This window comes from Fundulus heteroclitus, chromosome 11 (assembly GCF_011125445.2).
Source record: "Fundulus heteroclitus isolate FHET01 chromosome 11, MU-UCD_Fhet_4.1, whole genome shotgun sequence".
In the NCBI taxonomy this organism is placed as follows: Eukaryota; Metazoa; Chordata; class Actinopteri; order Cyprinodontiformes; family Fundulidae; genus Fundulus; species Fundulus heteroclitus.
Window position 1 is genome coordinate 19,438,532 of NC_046371.1, and position 27,566 is coordinate 19,466,097.

The 27,566-nt window shown below is 39.6% G+C and overlaps 2 protein-coding genes across 2 annotated transcripts; both read left to right on the forward strand.

The window, feature by feature from the left end:
• The first annotated feature begins 333 nt into the window (after nt 1-333).
• On the forward strand, nt 334-18,671 carry map3k7cl (map3k7 C-terminal like). The gene is made up of 5 exons (XM_036143063.1): nt 334-837; nt 2,355-2,436; nt 9,510-9,568; nt 10,313-10,428; nt 16,302-18,671. The coding sequence occupies exons 2-5, from the start codon at nt 2,361-2,363 to the stop codon at nt 16,480-16,482; spliced, it is 432 nt and encodes a 143-aa protein (XP_035998956.1). The 5' UTR covers nt 334-837; nt 2,355-2,360; the 3' UTR covers nt 16,483-18,671.
• Nucleotides 18,672-21,710: 3,039 nt separating this feature from the next.
• bach1b (BTB and CNC homology 1, basic leucine zipper transcription factor 1 b) lies at nt 21,711-27,356 on the forward strand. Its single transcript, XM_036143064.1, has 4 exons — nt 21,711-21,867; nt 21,992-22,240; nt 24,853-26,491; nt 27,274-27,356. The coding sequence occupies exons 2-3, from the start codon at nt 21,992-21,994 to the stop codon at nt 26,347-26,349; spliced, it is 1,746 nt and encodes a 581-aa protein (XP_035998957.1). The 5' UTR covers nt 21,711-21,867; the 3' UTR covers nt 26,350-26,491; nt 27,274-27,356.
• The last annotated feature ends 210 nt before the right edge of the window (nt 27,357-27,566 follow it).

A 27,566-nucleotide genomic window follows, 5' to 3' on the forward strand; every position in this document is an offset into this window, starting at 1 on the left:
ACAGATTTTAGATTTTCACTGAAAGCCATGCATCCTTTTCCTTTCCCTATGACATAATTTACCCCTTTTTGTGGTGTATCAAGTAAAGTTTTGATTAGAACGTTGGAATTAGAAGCTGTAACTCGACGAAACATAGGGATGTTCAATGGGTTTAAATACATTTGCCAAGCACTGTGATTGTGCGTATATGTACACTATGTTAATCCAGGGTTAGACTCAGGTTATTTTACATAACCGTCCGTGGGGCCTCTGTTTTCTCCCACAAGAATAAACATGAGATGCTCACTCTGAACAACTGCCTCATTGCATGGCTATTGCAAAGCGAGGGGACCATCCCAGCGGGATGACTGTGTCACTCAAAACAGAGCTGGAGCTGTGGGCATTTTTGCTGGCTAAAGTCATGTCATCTGAGACATTTAATTGGGCCCGAGCTGCCACAAGGGGACATTGAACAGCATTCCCGCTCTGCCCGCCTGCGAACTGAGTTTACTCCACTCCGCGTGGCTGAGGTCTGCAGATAACACATGCACGCCCAGACAAACTTAAGCAGCGGGTGACATCAACAGCTGAGGCGAGCAAAGTGGACATCGTCAGCTGAACTTCTACGCGACTCCAAATAATGAAATGTTTTTAGTTAAAATTACGGGTCAAATTGAAGAGACACCGGTTGGGCCATTTTTGCTGATCTGGATTTGCGCGTGAGTGGCAACAGCTGATATTAGGAGAGACGTCAAGGGAAGACCCAAATCCTTCCCCGTTGAGGACCTGCTTGACTGCTTGGATTTGGACTTTGGAGCAGGCTTCACAATTTCCTGGCTCAGTTTGGATCGGCTTCAGGTAACAATGCTCTTTTGGATCTGATTGCCGCTTCTACCCCTCACGAAAAAGACATTTCACACCATTATCTATTCTAGTATTGGTATGTAAAACAATATTTGGACAGCTACAAATTCCACTATATTTGTCATTCATTCATTCAACAGGCATTCATTGTACTTAGGAGACTTTTGAGAGACAACATTGTTGTAGAAGGTCGTTGGGGAAGAGTGGAGTGAGTTGAGCAGGGTTAAAGGAGGCAAATGCCCAGATATAAAAAGCCTGCACCTCCACTCAAAGGGGTCATGCAGCCCTCATCACCAGTCTGTCAAAGCTCTGTAATTATTTAATCCATCTGCAGCTCCGAAGGCATGATGAAACCAGTAGCTGTGTGTGCTGTGTGCACTCGGTGTATCTATAAGAGGCCACAGAGCAGTTTCATCACATGCCTTATCAAAAAGTCACTTGACTTTCATTGCAATTCAACACACCACCTGCTGAGTACACTATTTATTCAGTTCAGTATTTTTTTTATGTTGCTGGTTGAAGTCGTGAGAATGCATATTGTTTAAAAATAGGTAACAGCGCTGAATTGGAATTTAAACCATGCATACATTTTTCTGTGTATTAAAAAATAACCACCTTAGAAATATTTTTAAATCAGGAAATATGATGGTCTAAAATAATGCAACAATATAAGAGAGGGCAAATACAGGTAAGTAGAACAAAATAATATAAAAAAACTATAATAAATAGTGGAATACGAAAGGGAGACATTGTTACATTATTTTTTACATAACAAAACAAAAAAAAAAAGAGGAACAATTATGGATATGCACAAATCAAACAGTTTTTGGTCTAATCAGACCTGATAGGTCGCTGACTGGTGGGAAACACAAAAATATTTTTTTGATATCAGGTTGCTGGTGGAGCAACAACATTTTCAGTGTCCATGCTGTTATTAAATGAAAATTTTTTTTTTTTTTTAAGAGTTAGCTGTTGTCTGGAGCAGTGTAGTGTTTCACACTGAAGTTGGTGGAAGCACATAGTCGTACAAAGCAAATAAACTGTTTTACTTTGAAAATGTCAAAAGAAGGTGACTGCTTATTTAGGCTGTGTGTGCATGCGTTCGTGCGTGTGTACGTGTGTGTGTGTGTGTGTGTATGTGTGAGGGAGGGAGAGAGTGAGAGAGAGAGAGAGAGAGAGAGAGAGAGAGAGAGAGAGAGAGAGAACAAGACTGTTAGCAGCTAATAGGAAGGTTGAAATAAATAAAGCATCGTTTTGAGCTCACAACCTCTATCTATTATGGATAATGGAAGTGGAAGTGTTTAAAGCTTTTATAAATATCAGATTTGAGGTAAAAATCTAAACTCAAGAACACACTCAGACGCTGCTGTATAAGCATTGATCGCTGCACTATCTGTGTTAACTGCTATTATAAGATGTTAAAGCAACGTTAAAATGTCAACTCTGAATTTTACACCTTCCATGACGTTCTATGGATTATGCTAACAACTCTTTCTTTCTCCTGCATGAAGGGATAAATGATCACCTCAACCAGAAGAGTCTCTCCAGATAAATCTGAAGTTAGAATAGCCTTCAGCCTTGATGACACATCAGGTAAACACACACATGCACATACTGTACATACTGTGCACACACACACACACACACACACACACACACACAGACAAACACCTTAACTCACAATTCCTTGTCTGCACCTGTGCTCCATGATCTTAGAATGATTAGAAAAAAGTTATTTTGAGGTTTTCAGCTGCACTGATTACTCAGCGGATCATTTAACAGCAGCTCAAGCAGCTACTTTTGGCTCGCTTCCACTATGCGCCGAACATGTGTATGACATTCACCCAACCAAAACAGACCACACAGATTGTGGCTTTAGTAACCCCCCCCCCCCCCCCTCCCACCCAACCAACCCCACTCTTAAACACACTCACTTTAACTGTGGACCATTCTTCCACACTGTAACTGAGACAGGTGTTCTTACTATTTCTGTAGGACCGCAGCATGTTATGAACAAGCACAGACTTACTGTATGTGCAGCACCGCACCGGCAAAATGCAAATATATATAGCTACTCGAACTGTTGTTTTATAACGCGTCTAAAAACAGTCAAAAGCAGTTATCCCGCTTGAGCTTCTGGTTTGTTGGGATTTAATGTGGTTGATTAAAAACGCACAATTGAAATAGAGGGAGTAGGGCCAGATTAACACGTCGCTGTTCCCTGGGCGACAATATTCAAGGGCCCCATCATCACGGCCCCAAGATCGCCATAATTTGGCAAAATACTGAATAGATTACCGTAATAAACAGTAAATATGCTCAATACTTCAAATTCTGTCATCAAGTGTATTTTGATCTACAAATGTATCAAAGAACTACAAATGCACTACATGCCCTGTTGTCAAGGACACTCGCTCACATATGATGCTATGAACACAAAACACATCAACATCAGTATAATCTGGTAAAACTGACCCACTGCACTGAGAGGAAATGTCTTCCGTTTTCATCAAAAATAAATAAGTAACCACTTTCAAACCACAGAAGCTGACTCAACAAAACAGTCAGCAACTTTAAGGGGAGTGAAGAAATTACCTATTTTCTGTAATACTTTAAATTTTCGGCATTGATGATGTCCTTCTCTTATTTTATTTCCGCCTCATGCTCCTACTTAGCTTCTCTGTGTCTGGATTTTTTTGAGCTGTGTCGTGGCTCTTGACGTTACACAACATGCTCAGTGTACATTGATTGTCACCTTTAACCCACCTTATGTGGACGGACTGACCAATGAGGAGAGGGTCTCTCTAGTCACGTTCACAGTTACAGGCAGCGTCTCTCTGTGCAGCACAAGGGCGCCCACAGACAGTTTAACATGAAGCTGGAGATAACCAGATATTTTGCCTTATTGCCCTGGGCCCTTTAGAGACCGTGGGCCCCTGGGCAATTTCCCAGTTGCCCATATGGTTAATCCGGCCCAGAGGAGAAGGGTACATGCTTCCCGATGTTTTTTTAAAAAGTCTGGGTTTTGATTCAACTATTTTTAACACATGAACATGATCCATACAGTTTATTGTAGCTCTGGCTGTTTGTTGATTTCTGCTGTCTTGCTGGAAGGTGAAGTTTTTCCTGAGTCTTCTGCAGCCTGCAATGCTTTCTCTGTTTTTCTTATTTCTAACAACTCTTACTAGCTTCCCTGTCAGGGCTAAAGAGAAGTATTCTCACAGCATTATGCCACCACAGCCATGCTTCACCTTGTGGATGGTTTGTTTAGGTTGACAAACCAGCATTATTTCCAGTTTTCTGCCACATACTGGGTTTTGCATGTCGGCCAAACAGGTTGGGTGTTGGCCTGATCTGACCCAACCACCTTCTTGGTTTTTTTTTTTTGTTTTTTTAAGACTTACCACAGCATCTTACTGTGTGTCTGTCTTTAAATGATGGCTTTCTTCTTGCCCCTCTCCCATAAAAGCCAGGTTTGTAGAGTGCATGACAAATCGTTGTCTGCAAATCCTCAAGGGGCCTCTTGGCTGCTTCTCTTAATGACGCTATCTCATCCTGGCTGTTTAGGCAGTTGGCCACATCTTGGTAGGTTTGACTTTGTGCCACGATGTGGCATGGTGACTTGATCAGCACTCTGGGAGATGCTAGAAGCTTGGCTGTACTGTAGCCTAACCCTGCTTTAAACTTCTTCACATCTTAATCTTTGATTTATTCTATGTGATGCAGTTTTTTTTACTCATGTTCTCTAAATAAACTTCTGAAAGCTTAATTGAACATCAAACACATTTGAACCCTCTACCAGTTGAGTGACTTCTAAAGGCAACCGGTTGCACTGCGATTTATTTAGGGGTACCAAGGCAAAGGGATAGATTGTTATCAAAGGGAGAGATTGTTATCAGGCCCGTATTAAGACAATGTGGTGGTATACCTCAAAGCCCCCCCCACACACACGTGCTGTCCTCCGGTCAAAAACATCAGACATAATCAAGGGGATTTCTGTAATGTAATTTACAATTTACTAACTTACATAACTACATGTAGGCATATGAGCAGTGAGCAATATTCAAATATCTCATTTTAAAATGTTGAAATAAAAAAATCTTGGTTTATTTATCATTTATTTTTATTGTGACATCAGTGTTCACAAAACGAATAATGCATGGTCTTTCAACAATTTCAAGTAAATAATATAACAATTTATATATATATATATATATATATATATATATATATATATATATATATATATATATATATATTTATATATTTTTTAAAGCATGTGTCATGTGTTGTCCCCCCATGGTTGGTGCCCCTGGGCACTGGCCCACTGGCCCTTATGGATAATCCGGCCCTGATTGTTATTTGTAAAACAAATGTGTAAAAGCATGCATGATTTCTCTGCCAATTTGAAATTATGTTCTACTTTCATATTGGTCTATCACATACACTGCCGAGACATCCAGATTTTGTGGATGTAATGCATATGGAAAAGCTCAGGGATATGAATGATTTGAATGTTTGAATGCATGATTTTGCAAATCTATGTATAGTCAGTTTTCTTAATCACTCTCCAGCTACCACCTAGTCACATATATGAAACCTAAAGAGCATACCTCCGGGGCTAGGTGCTGTCTGTCAGGGTGTTTTACTGCCGTGGGGTCAGGCACTGGGATGGCAGCTGCGGCTTTGCAATGGCAGAGTCAGGTTTCTCCTATAATACTAACAGTGTCTTGCTGCCTGATTCACCGCTCAGCTTTTAGAACACAGGCCTATATTTATAAGCAGTTAACACTTCCAGCTCAACTCCACCCATCCTTGATCCTCGCCTTGTCTTTCTTTCTCTTAGGCCGCAATGTGAAGAGCTATACTGGGAACAGCAAACTCAAATCTGTGTCTGAGAGGTCATCTACCAAACTAGTTGACTGAATGTAGCACTCTAAAGGCAATTGTGTGTACACTATCAGAGCTGGCAAAGCACAATCTTACCCATGAATCAAATCTGGATATTTTGGATCCTCTGAGATCATGTCATTGTCCCTTTGAACTCATGTTTCACAGCGGGGGGAGATGAGCTGTGCTTGATCCGAGGATCATCGTTTAGACCCTCCATGACTTCATGCTTGACATAGTTCTAACCCAACACTCTGTCAATCCTGAGCATGAGAACCATATTTATTCCCCTTCATAATTTGCCCATGGCTGAAGGCTTGCCCACTAATAGTCCTGCTTTTAGAAGGTTGCATCACCCCAGGATTCTCCACATGTTCCACGACTCTTGGAAAGGGGACACATCACTACTGAAGCAGAGGAGGGTGCAGACAACCTGTCTGTTTCTGTCTGGCTGCCCGTCCTTTGGAATCCCTGTTTGACTTTACATCTGGTCTGCATGATCTTCCTGTCCGTCGCAGACAAGTACAACAATTGTCCCCTTATATTCTTAACCTGCATGTCTTTCAGCCTGGCAGCTCATTACTGCTGCTCAGTCCGGGGACATGGCTCATTTAGAAGGGCAGCATTGTGTTACTATGTTGTTGTGTTATACAAGAGGTCTTATAGTGTTACGTTTTCACAAAAAAAACACCAAGACCAAGTGGAATAGTTCTGTGGCACGTGCAGCAAATGATAGGTTTTATAGAATTATTTTGAATTTAAAAAACAATGCTTTAAAATGATTAAAAACATAGAGTAGATGGTGTCTGAATATTTCAAATGTGAACAAGAATTGAGCTTTAACTTGTGAAAATGGCAATATTTTAAAACTTATAATCCTGATTCAAACCCTACCTCAATAATGGGTTGGTCCTTCAAGTGTGGGTACTGCAATACCCATCCCACTGTATCAAGTAAAATTCATGATCAAATTTCAGCAAAAGCTGATCACCATTAAACAATAAAGTGCATAAAGGTTCACTTTAAAAAATATATATATGAAAGACTCAATCCAAATTTCCATTTATCAGTAAAATTACCTAAAAAGCTATTTCAACAGTTAAATAGCTTCCTTACAATGACAAACTGGTTTGATGTTTTCAGTCTGGTTTCCGTACTCACCACAGTATTGAGACCGCCCTCGTCAACGTGTTCAATTACATCCACATAAATACAGACTGTGGAAGAACCACAGTGCTAGTTCTGTTGGACCTCAGTGCAGCATTTGACACTGTTGACCATGATATATTATTAAACTGACGGGAGAGCTGAGTGGGACTCTCTGGTACAGCACTCAATTAGTTCAAATCCTACCTAAATAACAGGGACTTCTTTGTGTTAATAGGTAACTTCTCAACAGAGCAGAGAAAAGTTGCATGTGGGGTACCTTAAGGTTTAGCCCTGGGACCCCTTCTATTTAATATCTATATGCTCCCACTTGCTGAGGTTGTAACAGAAACAGGATTAGTTATCACAACTATGCCGATGATATACAGCCCTACATAACAATGTTGGCAAGTAACTCTGAACCCACCCATGCACTGAACGGATGCTTAGAACAAATCAATGCATGGATGTGCCAAAACGTTCTCCAGCTGAGCAGAACCAAACCTGAAGTTATCTTTGGACCAAAAGAGGAACGGACAAGGGTCAGTATGCAGCTTCTGTTATTACAACTACAAACTCTTGATCAAGCCTGAAATCTGGGTGTGGTGATGGACTCTGTAACTGTCTTTATGTGCCCTTGAAGGTTTAGTACTAAGTCAGCCTTCTACCACCTGAAGAACATTTCCAGGATTAATGACTGATGTCCCAACAAGATCTACAGAAACTCATCCATGTGTTTAACTATAGTCGCATTGATTACTGCAATGGTGTCTTCACAGGTCTGCCCCAAAAAAAAAAAATCAATCAGACAACTGGAGCTGATCCAGAAAGCTTCTGCTTGTGTTCTCACTAAAACCAGGAAGATAGAGCACATCACCCCAGTTCTAAAGTCCTTACACCGGCTCCCTGTAGCTCAGACAATAGACTTTAAAATATACTGAATGGCTTAGCACCAAAATACATTAAAGACCCGTTATACTGTATGTATCAAACCTCCAGACCGCTCAGATCGTCTGGTTCTGGTCTACTCTGCATACCCAGAACCAGAACCAAACATGGAGAAGCAGCATTCAGCTTCTATGCTCTACGAAGCTGGAAGAGATATCCAAAAAACTGCAAAACAGCCAAAACACTGAGTTCCTCTAAAATCATGACTGAAAACCCATCTGTTTAGAATTGCTTTTGACCCATATTAACAGGATCATTGACCAACATATTCGATGTGTATTGATGTTTTCGCTTGATACAATTAAAGTTTGTTACTGATCACACAACCAGTGACTGTTTCGATGTGTTTGATGGTTTTATGTTTCCATGATGCAAAGCTCTTTGAAACGCCCTGCTGCTGAAATGTGCTATTCAAATAAACTTGACTTGACTGACTGCTTCAATAAAATAGTTATTTTTATTGAATATGGAAAAAACTCAGGAATTATGTGCACTACTGTTTTTATGTATTTTGAAGGCAATTTTTTTTTAAAGAAATAGATTACAAAAGTTCAGAACACTTGACATAATAAGTTGCATATACATCATCATGGATCATAAAATTTGGTTGAAAAGGGTGTGAAACAATTTTGTTTTATTGTTCTTGTTATTTTTCTGTAGCAATATAGATGCTAAGATATCTGACTTTTCTCGCACAGACCATACATGCTCTTCACAGCTTTCACTTTTTAAAATGATACTGTTATTGCTAAATAGAGCTAATATAATATTTGATTCCACATATTCATATTCTGTTTTTTTTAATAATATCAGAATATTATTTTATTTTTTTTTTAGAGCGTGTTGATTTTGAAGGCTTGTTTGCACATGACAAAATAGTGCAAATTAAAATAATGCAGTTTTTCTGATAGTTTTGAATGCAAAAAGTTGTTACGATGAATGCTGTCTTCTTTTTAGGACTGCCTGTCAGTAGACCTTGAGTAATCTGCTTCCTGCCAGAAAAATATCTCATTTAGTTTTGTGTTTGAATTTCTCTTACTCAGAAATGTAAACAATGGGATTTAAAAAAAACAACAGTAGAGTTTACTTTTTCAATAATATGAAGAAGAGACTTACCCTTTACGTTGATATTGATAATTGTGATAAGAACTAAACTTGATTCACTAATGAGAATCATAAGAGCTATTAATACATGAATAGCATCAAACCTAGGTTATTATTATCATATTTGTGTTGTTCCCCTCTAGCTTTTATGTGCACATTTTCTTCATGTGTTTGGAGCGCATTTATTTTAAAGCCAGAGAGGCTGGGTCCTGTTGTCAGGGCGCTGCAGGCAAAACAAAATAAATAAATAAATAAATTAAGAAATAATGCATAGTTATGTATCCTGAAGGTCTCTGTCAGTTTATGGAAACAGAAAGCTTTCTCAGTCCTAAAACCGTTCAGTTCAAATAAATGTATGTTAAAGGTTCAAGTATAATGACTTTAAATACCACTAGAGGGAGCTATTGCATGTCCTGTCACTAAAAATATGGTTCAAAAAAGCCTTCACGCTGTACCATGAGCCCTTTGGGTTTATAAATCAACATATAATGATTAGGTTTGTGTAATTAATGGTTGTTGGGAATCACAGTGTTTGTTACATATAATTTTTAACAGACTTTTATACTCTATGTCCTTAGATGTAAAAGATGTGGATGATCTTTCACAGACTTTCCCTGACCTTGAACAACGTTTACAGGTATGTAGTTATGTGCTGTCCATCAAAATAAATAAATGGATAAATAAATAAATAAATGGCATTTATTTACTGTGTTTTAGTATGTGGTACTTTTAGTCATAAAAAGGTAGCTTACTTCTTGTCATATTATTTTGTCTTTATGAAATTTCCCAACTTAATGCTAAATTCTGTCTTTAACAGCAATATCTCTGTAAGTTACAACCTGACAAATAATGTACATCAGGAAATTAAACCTTAGGAATAAAAAAGAACAAGGTAGTTAGTGTATCATACATAAAAGTGTGTCTTAATACTTACATTAAGTTTAGGTTGATATTTGGATCCTGAAATACAAAGCAGCAGGGCTTTACTTATAAATAGCAAATTCTATTTTAGCTTTTGAAAGGCTGTTAGTGCTCATGTTGATGTACGGCAGTGTACTGAGTGTACATCTCACTCCACAACTTTCTATGAACTAATTTTTGTTCTGATTCTGTATATAAAGATGTTCCTGTTCAGGGACAAAACAACTAAATTTACTTACTTCTAAAGGAAAATGTGATTGATTTGTTTTGCTATTCTGTGATATCTAACTTATATGGAAGAATTGTGTCAAATAAATACTACAGTAATCCTCAACTGCAATATGGGGGAAAAAAACTATTTAATAAAACAAACAAAAAAATGTCCATTGCAGTTTTGGTCAATATGAAAACAAATTCATCTCCTTCACATTTCTTCATTTGTCTTGTCAATGTACTGCAGCCTGTGCCACCTTGTATGTCCCTAAGAGAGAGCGTCCAGGTGTACAAGGAGCACTGCAGGATGGCCAGAGAGTTCCACCACGTAAAACAGGAGATCTCTGTCCTTGAGGAACGCAAGTAAGGCTTGATGTAAAAAGAAAAATGTTCTATAAATGAAGTAATTTCAATGTTCGTTTAAATATGAGGAAAACTAATCACATGGGATACAGTTGTGGAAATAATTAGGTTAAACAGACATTGTCTGGTTGAGTTTATGTGTAGCTTCTTTACCACTGCCAGCACCTCGGGTCCATAGGTTATTAAGTGGTCCTCAACTGGAAACTCTGCTGTCTGATTCATAGTTTCTCAATTGGAAGGGTGCAGTGAGAAAACCTGCACTGCTTCACTATTCCTAGACAAGGAACACCATAAAGACTCGTCTCGCAATAAGATAAGACATGATGAGTCACGTTGCTGCGTATACACTCACACTTCTTCCTGTTGCTGGGAGCTGCCCACACACACAGAAATGCATTTAAAGTACATAAAGTAGAGCAAACAGGCAACACAAATACAGTGACACAATGCCAAAACACTGTTGATGATGTTCTCAGATAAACATTGTGTTGTGTTGTGTATATAGGGGATAATAACATAACACCACCACTGTGGATTATTGATAAATGACGAGTATTGGGATTATCTTTATAATTAGGGTATGCTAAGATGACCAACAAATGTAATCGTGTAAACAATTACTACTTTGAGAGCTTTTTAAAGACATGTGTTGTAAAAAGTTTATATGAAAGTTTTAAAAGTCCCATGTGTCTGAACAGGCTTTTGAAAAATGCCTTCTTCCTCTTTTTAGCCGCCCTCAGCGACAAAAATAAACATTCACTCGCATACACCCCCATGCATGTGCACATGATTTTCTACTTGCTTCCACATTCAGAAAAACACAAATAGTTCAACATTTTAGTCACACTGTTTTGATAGAAGTTCAAAATCTGTGGTTGAAAGAACAGCGTTTGTTTTGGAGCTGAAAGCAAGAGTGTGACCTGTCAAACATAAGCCCGATCACCACAGAAGCAACATTTATGAACAATCAATTAATTTTTACTGTTGTGGCTGAAGACAGTATTGAAGAGATATGTGTTTTGGGCACATACAGTCATGTATAATAAACTAAAATATTATAATATATTATATTAAATAAAATATTTATTTCAGTTGTCCAATTCTCTAAATAAAAACCTTTGTATGGCTTAAATACACATTGACTGCAGCTTTCAAGCCTTTTTTCTATTAATTATGATTTGTTTTCTGCGTACAGCTCATGGGAGCAGGACATTTAAAGATAGAATAACATATAAAATCCAAGTTTTTAGATTTTAAATACATTTTGTTGTGTACTTGGAGTCTCTAGGAGTGCAGAAAATTTGAGTGTAGCCTGTCCGGGAGCTGTGTAGATATCTTTATCTTCTTTTTCAGTCACATTTTTCAAGCCTTTCAGTTTTGTCTGTTTTCTGTTGCGTCTTTTGAACTATTACGTCACAATATTTGCTGCACAACTGCTAAACAAGGTCGTTAACCAACTTCACGAATCCGCCATTTTTATTTCTCTGGACAATGTTGTAGTCCAAGCTGAAGGATGCCGAAGCTACAAGTGGATACGTTAAAATGTTTAGTTGTTCATTACGCCATCACCCAGAATACTCCAAAGTTTGGTGAACAGGGAGGAAATGCCCCCTTTAGATTTAAAGAGACGGCACCAAAATGAGTTGCTCTCAGATGCACCTCAGAGCAGGGATGAAAGAGGGGTAAATTAAAGGCCAATTCAGACCAAAGCATTGCAGTTCCGCTTTATGTAGATCGCAACTGGATGATTTTAACGTCAAAAAAAGAACTGAAAAGCATGATATGTCCCGTTTAAACCTCTAGACCTAGAAAAAACTGAACGGGCTTAATGGAAAGTATGTTTGCTATCTACTTAATGGGTGTTATTGTGAAAAGGTTATTTTAATCTGACAAACAAGTCTTATCAGGATACATATTCTATTTTATTGAATGTCACTGTATACTTTAGATCAACATTTGATATGATATTTTTTAGATTTATTATCTTAACGGTGATTTAGGTACTTACCAAAAACCTGTTCAGTTTTTCTCATTGTATTTGCATTTTCAATAAATAAAGAATAAACATTTTCTATAGTTGCTGTGCATTTTGACTGGTCAAGAAATGATTCACTGTCCAGGGTGTACCCCGCCTCTCGCCCAGTGAACGCTGGAGATAAGCACCAGCAACCCCTGCGACCCCATGAGGGATTAAGCAGGTTAGAAAATGGATGGATGGATGGAAGAAATTATTCAGCACTTACCAATCTAATGCCACGCTAATATCTCTATGATACCATTGGGCATTTGCCTTGTATCTCAATGTTAGGAAGATCCTCTGTAGGAAGAAAATCTCATAGCATTCATAATGTCAATTATTAATAGACCACTTGGGGGGAGGGGAGGGGGGGGTTTCATAGCATATTCAACTTTAATACCCAGATGATCAGTTTATCAAGGATTGAACAAAAGAGGAGTCACAAAAATTAAAGCAGAACACTGAATTTTACACACTTCATTCCAAAACACTCTCTGTACAAAACAGGGTCACATGAAAAGTGATCGACATACAGTGATTTAAAGGCAAAACACAATTTTTTAACCTGACACCAGCTGAACGTTAACTACCAGACATAGGACCTCTTCACATGGACCATGGAACACGTGGATGCTGCCTTTTGAAGTCCCAAGACCATTTATGGTCTAGACTCTAGACAAATTTGCAAATGTATATGTACAGTATATATTCCTGTTATGAAGATTTGTCAGGAACAGTCTTTATCAGAATAGTCTCAGTTTTGCAAAAGAGCTGTGTCTCAAACATGATCAAATTAGACAGAATTTTTAAATTAATTTTTTTAAATCACGTATGGTCTCAAAAAGCTAAAATTTTAAACACTGAGCAATTTATTAAACCGAGTCCATCAAAGGCAAGATGGCTGTCTGGCACATGAAAAATGGAAACAGACATTAAATTACATATTTAGTTAAATCTGCTCCATGTATGGACCAAAACAGCATTTTTAAAACGTTCCACTCTTGGACCCTGAAAGTTAACAGTGTCACATCAATGCAAACATAATATTTGTTCATTGATTCCTTAGTACATTTTATAACTTTAACAAATTGAGGCTGAAGCATGCACTATTCAATATTTGTTTATATATTTAGATTTCTGGAGATTTTCTGCCACTTATAGGTGATACATGGTAGAGTCCCTAGGAACTATTAACATACTGGCTAAATGTACGGTAGCTTCTTTCTAAATATTCAATCATGTTAGGCAGTGTGTCCTATACATGAAGGAAATTAAAATACATAAAACAACAAGCAAAAAGATGAGGGTTAGAGTATCTTAGCTGTCCCTAGGACTGCTAACTTTCTCTGCTCCTTCTTTCTGATTATGCTGTCACAGAGAGTTGCTACATACAGTATATCTCTATTGCCCTCTTGTCTGCCTTGTTAATCATCACATTAAGTGGTTGGTTAGTGCCACAGGACTTTTCTCTGATCCTTGGCAGTGTCTCCCACTTTGACAGTAAGACTTCCAGATAATTATGGCATTCACTGTATGCTTTCCCTGCCAGCATCTTGAACTCAGCTGTTGTCTAGGCACATCCTGCCATCTGGGGCTCTCTGGTGTGGTATACTGTGACTTCTATTGCTCTTGTGCTAAGCTTCTGTCCCTGTGCCCTGATTAGTAGTGTCTCAATGCTGATGTTCAGTTCAGAGTTCACTAGTCATGTCATTTCTCAATACGATAGTCACTTCCTTAGTCTGCAAGTGGACGAGGCTTGATATCAATAGCATGAAAGAGGATTATGCTCCTTAATCATTCTGGCTTCCCATTGAGGTAACATTTCCATAAAGTTTCCATTACCCCAAAACCCATGCGTATAACTTCCTCTATTGGCTTTGGTTATAAAATAACATTTCAGTCCAACATTCTCTGCCTTAGATTGCATGCTTTTCAAAATGCAGTATGGGCCTTGTTAAGGTTAATGCACCGAGTTAAGTGTTCGAAGAGAAGTATAACATATAACAGAAGTAAACAGACATTGACGACCTAAATCGTTTCAGTTAACAGCAGCACTGTGTACATTTTGACTCATCTATTAGCTTAATTTGAGATATATTTAATGATTTTTCAGGTCAGTATACAGCATTTGGTGGGTATCGATGCTCCGTATGGGCTGCCCTTCTCAAAAACTCGTCTGTGTAACTTGAGAAGATCAGATTTGTCGCTGAATGGGTCATGTGACCTAGAGGTTGTGTGATCTTAAGTGTCGCTTTACAGGAGTCTGAGCTCACCTAAACACAAAAGCTAACCATTCATGCTTCTACTTTTCTCATTCTCGAGTCAAAGTTTGTCATGACCGAGGGAAGCAAACGCAGGAAAATTATGTCTGAAAAGCCCAAAAAGAGAAGGCGAGACAGGGTTTCACTCCAGAGCAAAAGACAAGAGTGGATCTTGCAAAAGAACTTGCTGGTTGGTGTTTGATGAAAGATCATCAGGATGCAACATCCATTCTTTTTTTGCATCGTTTTCTCTTTTTGCGTGTTGGAAACAGAATATGTCCGAGTCTGTATTTTTCAGTCTTGTAGGTGCTAAATGCTAAGCTACCAGGCTACAGGTTGTTAAGAAACAAAACAGATATGACACTTACCACTTAGACATATTTTTGGTTCTCTGATATAGGATTTAATCTTGAGGGGGGATGTAGCTTTCTCTTCACAAGTAAACAAGTAACTCAAGACTTCTCAATCTGCTGGTCCAAAGTGGTCTGCTATCAGATTCCAAAACACGTAGGGAGACTGTTTAATTTTGCGACAGTGCAGTGTTGCTAGTGGCCTCACAGGCGCTGAGCCTGGAAGTTATAGGTCTAGCGACCCTAGTGGCTAAAAGTTACACAGTGCTGCTTTAAAAACAGCAACATGCCAGAGCTCCATTTGTGTGTCCTAGAGGCAAATAGATAATCACCTTTTCTGGGATGTATATCCAAACAAGATTATTTTATGCTTGAAAGTTGACCTCTAAGAGTTTAACGTCACTATGAAAACTGCTGTGACAGCAACCAGAGAAAGTATTTGTTTACACCTGCAACAATGAAAACTATCAAGTTGAAGAAATAGGCATTTAGGATTTTGGACTCTTTCTCTTTGGAGTCTTGAAACAAAAGAAGGACTTCTCTTCAAGTATCTTGGTGTTGTTTTAGTGATGGTAGGATTGAGATGGATATATGGACTAGGGCCTTGTCTGCAGCAATGTAGGCCACTCTGGTTTCTTGTGTTGAAATAAAAGAAACTGAGAAAGGTGGAGATCTCAATTTACTTGTTTGTCCATGTACTAACTCTCACTTGAATGGAAATAAATTACTTAAATAACCTTATTTCTATAGAGGAATGGCTCTGTGTAAAAAAGCTGTTGTTATACAATGAAACGAGTCAGATAATTTAAGCATTTAATCATGAAGCCTTCTGGACACTTCCCTTTTGAGGTTTTCTAGATGGATCCCAGCTTCATGGACTATGAACTATGGACTATGTATGAATGAGTGTTGCTGGGGGAGGGATATTGAGGTTTCTCTCCCTTATTCCAATCCATGACTGGGTTTCAGATAAGGAGAAGACAATGGATGGATGGAGAGACCTAACAAGTGCAGAAAGCAAGTATAACTGTAAAGTAATTGGGTGCCTTTTTTCTCAATAACAAATCTACCAGCAGTGTCTAAGAAGAAATGGTGATGGGAAGGGCAACAAATAACTGACTAGAGCGTTCCAAGTCAAAGTGTGTTCAAGGATAGTTGACGACCTTTCATTACAAATGAAATGTTCCATTGCGACACATCATGAAAAGAAAACTCTACAAAGGTTTGTCTTTCTCATTTCTTCAGGCGTAAGCTGCTGGCAGAGCTTGTGGAGGACGAGAAAGTTGCTGTAGAGATCGTCCGTCTCGAAGAGGAGTTTCAGCGTCTAACAGAGGAGAACCGCACCTTGGTGACCCTCCACAGTGAGCGCAGGCAACAGCTAGAGAGGCTTTGCCTCGCCAATCAAACAAGCCAAGACCCCTCGTGACCTCTGACTTCCCAGAACCTGAGTCCACCAGACTTTCAGCTGCCACCAGACCAGTGTCCGGACAGTTTTCATGCACAGTCTTTGAATTGTCTAGTTACACAGACAGGACCTCTTTCTCTGGATGATTTGAGTCATTTGTTTGAGCTGCAGATGTATGCTTGTCATCACTGAGAAGTTGAGAAGGGTGATTCTAGTCAGCACCGACAGATTTTTGGGGCGCTGCTTTGTTTTTGTCAATTTGCTGAACCATGCTGGTCATTTTTGCAACACGTGAACAGTGCATTAACAAAGTGTTCACGGCATGTTTTTTTTTTTTTTTTTTTTACATTTTATCACACTACAACAACAACGTTTAGTGTATTTTGCTCATACTTCATGTGCTAGACCAACACAAAGTATTACATAGTTGTAAGATTAAAATACATTTTTTTTTAATTTTTTATTTACAAACTAAAAAATCTGTATTTTCTCTTTGCAGTAAATCCACTTCCCTTTGATAGCCCTAAATATAGTACCATGTATCAAATTGGCTTCCGCTGTCACCTAATTAAAGAATAGGAGTCAATCTGTGTAATGTGTATTTGTGTTCAGCACCTCACTTTTAGCATTTACAATCATATGTTCCTGCAATCAATACTGTAAACCCTTTGCGTATGTATCGTATATTTTTAAAAGCGATCAGTGGACATCAGTTTCGCGTCTTGCAATTGAATTATAAATTAGATTTATGTCTGGGCTTTGCCTAGGACATTCTAAAACATGACTGTGCTTTTATCAAAACCATTACATTTTAACGTTGTCTGTAGGTTTAGGGTGCTGGTAGGTGGTGTCACTCCCAGTCTAAGTCTTTTGCAGCCTCTAACGCATTATTATGTTTCCAGAATTGCTCTTGTTTTATCTTCATTCACTTCCCCACCAGAAAAAATATTACTACAGTAAGATACTGCTCTACCCGGTGTATTTTTTGCCACACAGCATTATATATACAGGCCAAAAAAGTTCAATTTTGCTTACATCTTACACAAGTTTGTTACCTCCTCTACAAGTTTTGTGAGAAACTTTAAATAATACATCTTATGGCTTTCTACAAACAAATGACCTAGTACTGCTTTTAGACATTTCTGCAGCTTTATCCCTGATCCATCTGGTCTAGTCCTTGGTCTTCGCACTGTTTATTCATTTATGTTCTTTAATTAACCTCACATGCCTTCACAGGGGAGCTATGAGATTGCGTTTACTGATTAGGTGACTTTGTAGGTCATTGGATGCATTGAAATATTTTAGGTATCACAATAAAAAGTATTAAGCATAAAAGGTCACACTTTTTTGATTTTTATTTCTAAAAAAAAATTGTTTCACAAACATCAGCTACTTTGAGTTGGTCCATCGCATAAAGTCCAAGTAAAACACTTTGATATTTGTTATTGTAACTTGACTAAATGTGCAAAACCTTTAAAGGTTATGCCTACTTTTGCAAAGTAAATACTGAACATTCATAAATTGCAGTTTCAGTGATGCGACCTGGTGTTTCAAACCAGTCCCAGGTCTTGTGGAAACTCAGCTGCTCTATCTAAGGGAGCTGAAAGTGATGGAATATGTTCCAAATGGTGGCACAGAGATCAGTGTTTAAAACTCTGTCAGATATGGAAAAAAACAAAACCCTTTGGAAAGATGAGCAAATATAAATAATCGTCTACAGTGTTTTTGTTTGATTTGCTGTCAAAGATGTATGCTTTCATTAACATTTTGATCATTTTGATCAGTGGTGTAAATGCCGTTATTCTGTAGATAGGGACGTGTACAACAGGAATTGTTGTTTTTTGCCCTCCTCTGAAAATGAAAAAAGCATTTTATTGTAACAGCAGCATCACTTCCTTAGTTTCATTTCTCTGAGCCAACACTGTTGTGTTGTGTACTCGTTGTCAACCTTACAGGGAAAAAGGAAGAAGATTTTTTTCCCCCCTTATGACGAATGAGTTTTTTCTGGAATTATGCAACACTCACCTGATTGGCTAGTTCAACTTTGCTTTGCTTCCTTCTTCTTTCATATCATGTGACACTGGCAACTTCATTTGGTAATGATGATCATAACTTGTGCTGCTGGGGCTACTTTTAGAGCTGACTTTCTTTTTCAAAACATTGATGGTCAGAAGACATCAACTTTAAATAAAAGTGGACATGTGTTGCAACCTTTCGTAAAATTGTGCTTCTTCTCCAAACACACACACACACACACACACACACACACACACACACACACACACACACACACACACACACACACACACACACACACACACACACGCGCGCGCGTGCAAAACTTGTTGCCTAAAGAAGCAACTGTCGTTGCGGAAATGACACTCTACAGATGAAAACTAACCTTTAGTTTAAATAAACATCACAGCGCATTATTAGCACCCATACAGATTTCTTCCCTTTTCGCTTTTTTTGTCACACAGAAATCCTGCAAATCATCAAGCAAGTGTTGATATAAGACAGAGATAGTCCAGATCAATTTCACCTGCAGTTTTAAGCTTGGCCCCATGTGAAAAAAGTGACACCCCCCCCCACACACACACACACACACACACACACATCTCCCTACCGCATCCTTGTTAAATCATGAATGAACTGCAACCTCTTAACGACTATTTTAGAAGACTGCTTCATTTCACTAACCACACCCAGGTCTGACTGCTAAAAGAAACCTGTCTTCCTCCTTTGTGTTTTTCTGTATAACACAAAGGAGGAAGCAATCCACACTGGCACTATCTACAGAGGTTCATTGACAAATTAATATCATCTATCGGTCTGGAAAGTCATGTCCAAAGTTTTGGAACTCAAGTGGACTGCAGTCGGTGGCGTTATCCACAAATGAACAAAAACATGGGAACAGAGCTGAACCTTACCAGGACAGGAGGATCTACCAAAAGTACACCTAGAGCACATTAAACACTCATCCTGGAGGTTAAAAAGTAACACAGAACAACGTCTAAAGCACCGAAGGACAACATTTCAGAAAAAGAATATTGCAATGAACAAAGTGTTGTCGGTGTGATGATCCAGGCTGTCATGGTTTAAGTTTTGTCTGGCTTCTTTGTTATTTTGTAGTTCACTCAGCTCTCCCTCGCTCAGCTTTAGTCACACCTCTGGACACTAATTAGTCTTCATTCCCGTCACCTGTCAGGCTGCAATTACCCCTGATCTGTTGCTACCTGTGTTCACCTCTGTATAAGATTCACCTCATTCTGTTCTCGTCGCCGGTCCATAGCGTTCACTCCCGCTCCGTCTCTGCCAGAATCCTTGTCAGCTCAGTTTTTTGTTACAGTCAGCCTGAAGACTTACTTCAACTTTGTTTTTGTTACAGTCAGCCAATAGACTTTCCGTCAGCTTTGTTTTTGTTCCAGTCTCTGCTTAGATCCAGTTCAGCTCTGTTCCCACTCCTGTTCTCATCTCCTGGTGAGCTGTTCCGGTCTCAAGTCCACGGCTCAGACGTTCTGGTCTCAAGTCCTCGGCTCTGATGTTCTGGTCTCAAGTCCTCGGCTCTGATATTCTGGTCTCAAGTCCTCGGCTCTGATGTTCTGGTTTCCAAGTCCTCAGCTCAGATGCTCCGTCCTGGTCGCTAGTCTTTGGCTCCAGAGTTCCTCCCGGTCAGTCTCTCCACACGCCTCCTGCCGGCCAGCTTCTGCACCCTACACCTCCGTCTGTTGAAAGACTCTGGGTTCATCATCATCCATCTTCCACACCCTGTTGAATAAACTCATTCCTAAGAACTAGCTCTGTGTGTGTGCATGCTGTGTCTGGGTTCATCCTAGAAAAATATCATGACACAGGCTGGTTGGCTACTTTTGCCGTGAAACTGTGAAGGAGCATCTCCGAGCATGGGTTCTGGACCTTCAGTTCATCAACAATGGCAACAAAATTAAGAGTTTGGAGAGACCTAGTCAACTTCTGGATTGAGATACTACACACACACACACACACACACACACACACACACACACACACACACACACACACACACACAAAATGTCCAATCAATTGAATTTAGATTTTTTTGCAAATACTGGGCCAACATTCCTCAACAGCAGTGTAAAATTGTCATTGAAGGCTAGTTCTCTAGCTGGCTGTTGTTGCTTAACCTGACCCTTGCCAGATGTATGTAGCTCTGCCTAGCTTCACTCACATCCATCTGGGACCTCTCCCATAGAAAGTGATTTCTCCAACCAATTTTATTGTCTAGCCAATCAGGACGCAGGGCTGGAGTTTCATAAATGTGACGTAGTGGAGAAGCGACCGTGACGTGAGACTGACAGCAATGGCGGCTCGCTATGAGGAAGCAAGCGTTAACATTGATGCTGCTATTTCTTCCGTGTTGTCCAATCTACCTAATATTGTTTAATTAAAAGAACATCAGAGAACGGCTCTGAAGACTTTTGTTGGTGGAAACGATGTTTTCGCCCTTCTCCCGACCGGATTTGGCAAGTTTTGTTTTCCGCGCCTCGTCCGACGCGACATCCGTCTGGCAAGGGTCAGGTTAGTTGTTGCTGCCAAGGGTGGTAAAACCAGCTATTAAACTGGTGAAATGACTTCTTCATATTGTTTCGATACCCCGCCTCTCGCTCAGTGAACGCTGGAGATAGGCACCAGCAACCCCCGCGACCCCATGAGCGATTAAGTGGGTCAGGAAATGGATGGATGGATATTGTTTTGATGTTTTTTTTTCCTTTGATTAATTTAATCATCATTTCAAACCTGCCTTTTGTATTTGACCAGGTCATCTTTTTTTTTTCCTAGTTTGATTCTCTAAACATTCAACTGTAGCAAACAAGTCAACACAGAAGAACTCTACAGGGACAAATATGTTTTCACATCCTTATATCCCCTGGAGCAAGTCAATGTGTGTGTTGTAGATTGTTTTTTTGTTGTTGTTTTTGTTTGTTTTGCATATCTCCGCTTGATATTAAACACAAACTTGTATTCCCTACCTTCATCTTAGACTCCTTTATTTAAAAGTCTTTTGGTTTACCAGACAGATCCAAAGGGGTAAAATATGCTTGCTCATCCTTTATCAGAAGGAGCGCATGAGTCAGCTCTGCTTTGTTACACCCATGGTGGTTGCAACACATACACACACACACACACACACACACACACGCACACACACATACACCTCCCTCCCTCCTCCCTCCCTCCCTCTCACATACGCACTCACAGGCCATATGACTGAGTCAAGCTCAGTTTTTAGTTTGTAGCTGAGTTGAGATAAGGCGTTCTGGGAAACAGTCTAGTTGGACAGCATTCCACTTACCAAAATCCATGTCTGTGAGGCAGCTGGAACTTTCGTTAACACCTTAGAGAGTTGAACAAAGGCAGCTTTCTAAGGTAGGCACGTTTTGCTTTTTGACTTTCTGTTTAATCATCATATGTATATATATTTGGAATCTGTTTTTAGTTGTGTGGAAGTGGTTTGAACCTATGTGTGCCTGTGTGTTTTGTGTACACACAGATGTCTGTGATGGCTGGGCCTACCCCGCGGTCGTCTGTGTTTACATTCGAATCCACAGTGCATTCCTCCCAGGTGCTGCACTACCTGAACGAGCAGCGCTGCCGGGACATGTTGTGTGATGTGACGGTGCTGGTGGAGGGTCGGAGTTTCAGAGCCCACCGCTCTGTGCTCGCTTCCTGTAGCGAGTACTTCTTGCAAAAGATCTCTTCCCTCACGCAGCAGGCGGCAGTGATTACTCTGCCAGAGGAGGTGAGAAGTCGGCAAGGTCGAGATGCCATATTACAGAGAGAGAGAGAGAAAAAAAAAGAAGTTCTAAAACGCTGTTGCTTCAGAAACCACACATTTTTTTAAAAAAATGAAGTGAGAAATGTAACTATAGTCCTTGTTTCCTCAAGTGCCAATTCTGTGGAATTCGTTTTGCCGATGACTCATGAAGAGGGAACTTGTAAAGCAGTAAATAAAACTTACTCTTATCAAAACTTGGCTTAACGTGCAGTAGTAGTGCAATTTGGCTACTCAAAATCTATAATTGTATTCAATGATATTTTGAACATTATCACAGTTTTGTTTCTGTTGATCCTGAGGATCTAACTGAAAGAAATATTCAAACACTAAATGTAACAATGCGAATCAGACAGTTTTGTTGTTGTTGTGGCAATGCAAACATTATCAATCTGAGTTCATAATCACAGGATGTCCAAATCTTCTCATGGAAATAGTTTTTTTAAAGTAGCAATTACAATAATCAATTATCCCTTGTGCAGATATCCACCGTTTATTTTACTGCGAATTCACAGTTTCTTAATAAAACAAACAAAACATGGTTGATAAAAGGTTTTCAAGAACGTATGATGTACGATACAAGGTGCATATATAAAATGTATCTCCGTGACTTTGCATTTTTATTCATTCTTATATAAATAGATTAGTATGTTTGAATGTTGTTTTTATTGACCATAGTTCCTCATTAGTCCGGCTCAGAGACCGAAGCTAACAGCCAGTCCAAGAGGAGCCAAGGTCAAAGCAGAATTGACCATCTTAAAACAACTTCAATCTCAAAAACTTCTTCGTAACAGGCTCATGCAAAAGCTCCTTTTTGAATCTTTAACCTGTTGTCACATTTACATTGGGTCACTCACTACATATAGTTGATGGTTACTTGCTGAGAAAACAGAGGAAAAAATAGGAAAACTGTTCAAAATCTTTAAATTTTGACATGCTATCTTTTATTGTATCTCTGGAAAAAGGGTGTGTGTGTTTTGATGTAAACACTAAAAGTTAATCCTTGTTTTACTCATTAAAGTAAATATATCAACATATCAAATGTGTTTTCTAACTGTGGACAGTGTTAGGATACACCCTCATCCCCGTTAATTGAAATAACTTCAGTGAGATGCTTGTTGTGGATATTTACCAGTCTTTGACATCAGCTTGAGGAAAGGTTGATCTATTCTTAACTTTCAGCTGTTAGATGTTTGACAGATTTTTTTTAGATATTTTACCTAGTTAAATTAACCCCCAAACATCTCAAAGAGACCAAGATCTCAAGAGACTTTTCTTTTTTCTTAATTGTCAGCTAATCGTTGGTGGATTTACTGGTATGTTTTTGGGTCATTGTCATGATGCTGGGTCCAGTTCTGCTGCAGAGTTTTTATACAGATGGTTACACACTTCTCCTACATATCCTCTGATACGCTTCATGGTGGATCTTATTGAGCCGTCCTGGTCTTGCTGCCGCAAACCTCCAAACTTTTACACTTTCAGCTCAATGTTGTTGTTTGTAGATCTGGAATACTTTATTTGGTTTATGTAAAGCCTTCCTCGCTCTGGTGACCAGATAATACAGTTTTAGGCTCATCTTGCCATACATTGTTGTCCCAGAAGTTTTGTTTTTTGTCTTTGTCTTAGAAAGTAAAGGATTCCTACTAGCACACCTCCAATGGAAGTTAAGCTTGTGCAGTCTCCTGATTTTACAGGCATGCACTTTCACAGTAATGTTAAATCTTTTGTGGGACGTATAATGACTTGACGGTTTTTGGCTATTTCTTTTAGAGTTTTGCTGTCTTCCTTAAAGATGAATTTGCTTGTTCGACCAGAAGTTGTTATTTTGGCAGTTCTTTTAAAGTAAACTCCACTTGTAGACTATTGTCCTTGCAGTACATTTCAGAAACCTCTTTAAATACCTAACCAAACTCATGACATCCATACAATCCATCTTTATTGTAAAGGCTTCACGCAGCCCTTTCAATCTAATCAGGGTGTTTGCTCTTACTTAAACCATCAGGATGGCACAAAAGCTAAATGTTTATTACTTAAACAGGACAAACCCAATACAAAAATGCTAACTAATGACATGTAATGTTAGCCATTTTAACTGAGAATAAATTCAAAACGGATATTCTTCCGTTTTTATTGTTTGTCTAAATAACTTGAATTTCTGAGTACTGATAAAATTAATAGTAAATTTCCATATAACAAACCTGTAAGAAAAAATACACATCACTTTGGCCTCTGGCTCTTTCAAGCTAAGGTTTAGCCTTAGATCTCACAAAATGAAAAGGCCCAACAAGTATTAACTTAAATATTAACTTATTTTATGCAGAACCTCACAGAAAAATCCAGAGCTGTTATTAAGTAATAATTTACTCCTTTAACTCTGAAATAGTTAAAGCAAGCAACAACAAATCTGTCTGCCTTTTTTCACATGATGTAGCTGTATTAAAATGACTAATAAAACCTAGAATACAAAAGTAATAACGATTAAAGACACATGTAGATTACATTTATCACAGCTACAGTCTTTTAGAGATACCGTATCTGAAATAATGTTGCTTATGTGTCTTATCTATGATCTTTAACAGGTGACAGTGGCTGGCTTTGAACCATTGCTGAAGTTTGCCTACACATCCAAACTCAACTTCGGAAAAGAGGATGTTTTAGAAATACGTAACTCGGCCTCGATCCTTGGTTTCAGGGACCTAGACGAGGCTTGTTTTGATTTCCTCCTGCCGAAGTTCTTCTTGAGCCGCAACGGCTCGGCTCCCATTGTGAGAAAGACCTGTTGTAGGAAGGAATGTAAGAGGCGACTGTCAAAGGGAAGTTTTGCCACAGACTCTGACGATGTGTTGTTGGATGACAAAGAAGCAAAACCAGTTGCTGAGTCATCACCCGAGCAGGACGTGACTTGGGACTGTAACAAGTCGCTGAGCAACCTAATGGGAAGTCAGAATAGTGCAGACAGTTCGGGATCTGCTGCCGACGAGATAAACGACCCAGTCATACAATGTCCAAAGTATCGCAAGTTCCAGTTGGCTTGCGAGAAAGAAATGTTCGCCAATGAGAAATCTCCCTTTAATTCAGCAACAACAGGGATTAGAGATGGCTGTGTTTTCTCCTGCTTGCCGTGCCCCAACAGGACACTCTCTAAAAGAGAAACTGTGGTTAATTTCACTGGAAATCCAACCTCCAACCCAAGCATAGAAAGTAAAATTGCAGCTGAAGAGCTGAGGGAAACTGAAAAATACAATGCGAAAACAGCGCACCGTGGAAATAAATGCGTAGCTGATACTTCCGAGGAAGGCACATTTGTACAAGAGGCAAAACAGGGTTGCAAAGTAGTGGAGAAAAACATCAATACGTATGACGAAAAGATGGAGTACACATCTGGAATCATCTCTTCAGAGATACCAAGAGTCAAGACTCTACCCCCAAATCCAGCTACAATTCTCTGCGAGAGATCATCCCTGTCGTTTTGCCCCTTGAGATGCTTAGATGTGGATTCTATAGTCTCTCAGTCAACGGGCCGTGACACGTGTGTTAAAACATCAGGAGACCCTGATGCAACGATGCCATGCTCCTCTCATCAAAATGCAATGTCAGCAAATGAGCAGAAAAATCCAGATGATGCCAGTTGGCAGGGAAGAAACGGTGTGCAGACATCAAACACGGAAAGAGCTCCCAACCTCGGAGAAAGCTCCAGAGAGAGAAGCACACTGAATAAGGAAAGGGCAGATCACCTTGGCGAGCGACTGGGGTTCAGTAAAGACCCCTACCAGCAAAGTTTCCTGGGCTGTGAAGCAGGGTGTTCCACTGACGCATGTGGTAGATGGGTGCAGAGCTCGTCTTTAGAGTGGTTGAATGCTCAGAACAATCTGGGTTCCGGCAAAACGGGGTGCCCATTCAATCTGGATTTTGACCAAATGAACTGCAGAATGTCCGAGTGTGAGGGGACACCTCAGTCGTGCGTGTCCTCCGTAAACTCAGGAGAGGATGGAGATTCGGAGACGGAGACAGAGGGAGACAGCGAGTTCTCCATGAGTGAGATGTCCCTGCAGGTGAGCGGCAGCGCGTTTCGCTGACGAGCTTTCATTTTTCTCATCGGGTTTTATTTCGTAGCAATACGATACAATGCAAAGCAGTGTAGGCCTATGAAGTGAAATCAAGTTTTTTTTTCTTTCCAGCAACACTGTAGCATGATGCTGTCTGCACCATGTTGTCACTGTAAGCATTTTGCATGTCACCATTGATGAAAGAGCCCATGTGTGTCCCCGCCATTACAATGATGCACTACTATCTGCCTCGCTACCTCCTTATTTCAAAACACATACGGATTTTATTTTCCAAAAGCCCCACAGTCTTCTCCCCTGTACAGCATGTCGTCATGTTTCTTTTAGATAAGAGATGTCAGGTTCACTTTATCGCAGACAAATACGCATCTGCATTCATGCTATAGTGCCGAGTTACTTATTCACCCAGTCGAGCAGATGTGTGTTAGTGTGTGTTTGAGCAGGCTGTCTGGTTCAGAGTCCAACCCAGTCAAAATTCACAGCTCAGCCAGTTCAGTCAGCCCCGAACCAGAGGTCATACCATACCGTTCAGAGGTTTCTCATATTGCTGAGAGGATTGGGTGAGAAGTGCAGATAAGGAGGGACAGACAAAGCTAAGTTCCATCCAGTGGTAAGGCGTTAAGTTTCCTCATCCCAGATAAAGTTTCACAAGATTTATACTGCTGAATCAATCTGGTGAGCGTGCGTTTTCCGGTGCATGCTTACAGCAGCAGGTTTCTGGGGTTAATATTTACCAGCCGAGGGAAAATACAGCTATGCAAACTTCAATTCCCATTCTTCTAACAATAACTAATTTACATGGAGTTTTACACACGGGCATTAGATGTTGGGATCCAAAAACGTGAATGTCTTTGAAGATACTCCTTTATCCATGCATTACATTTTCTTAATGTCTCACTAAATAATCTTTTTTTTTTTCTACTGGGGTTTCCTTAGGTGCAGCTGCCATTCGCTGTGGAAAGGATTGTAAATCTCAACCGGAATGACTTCCAGCATCTGCTGAAGCAACATGTTCTCACCCAAGAACAACTGGACTTTGTCCACGATATCAGACGGCGCAGCAAAAACCGCCTTGCGGCTCAGCGTTGCCGCAAAAGAAAGCTGGACTGCATATATAATCTGCAGTGTGAAATCAACAAGCTGGTGAGACACGTCTTCTTTTTTCATTAGCTAATTCCTTTTTTTTTTTTTTTTTAAATCAGCTGCTTGTCAACCGGGCTGTGCTTTCT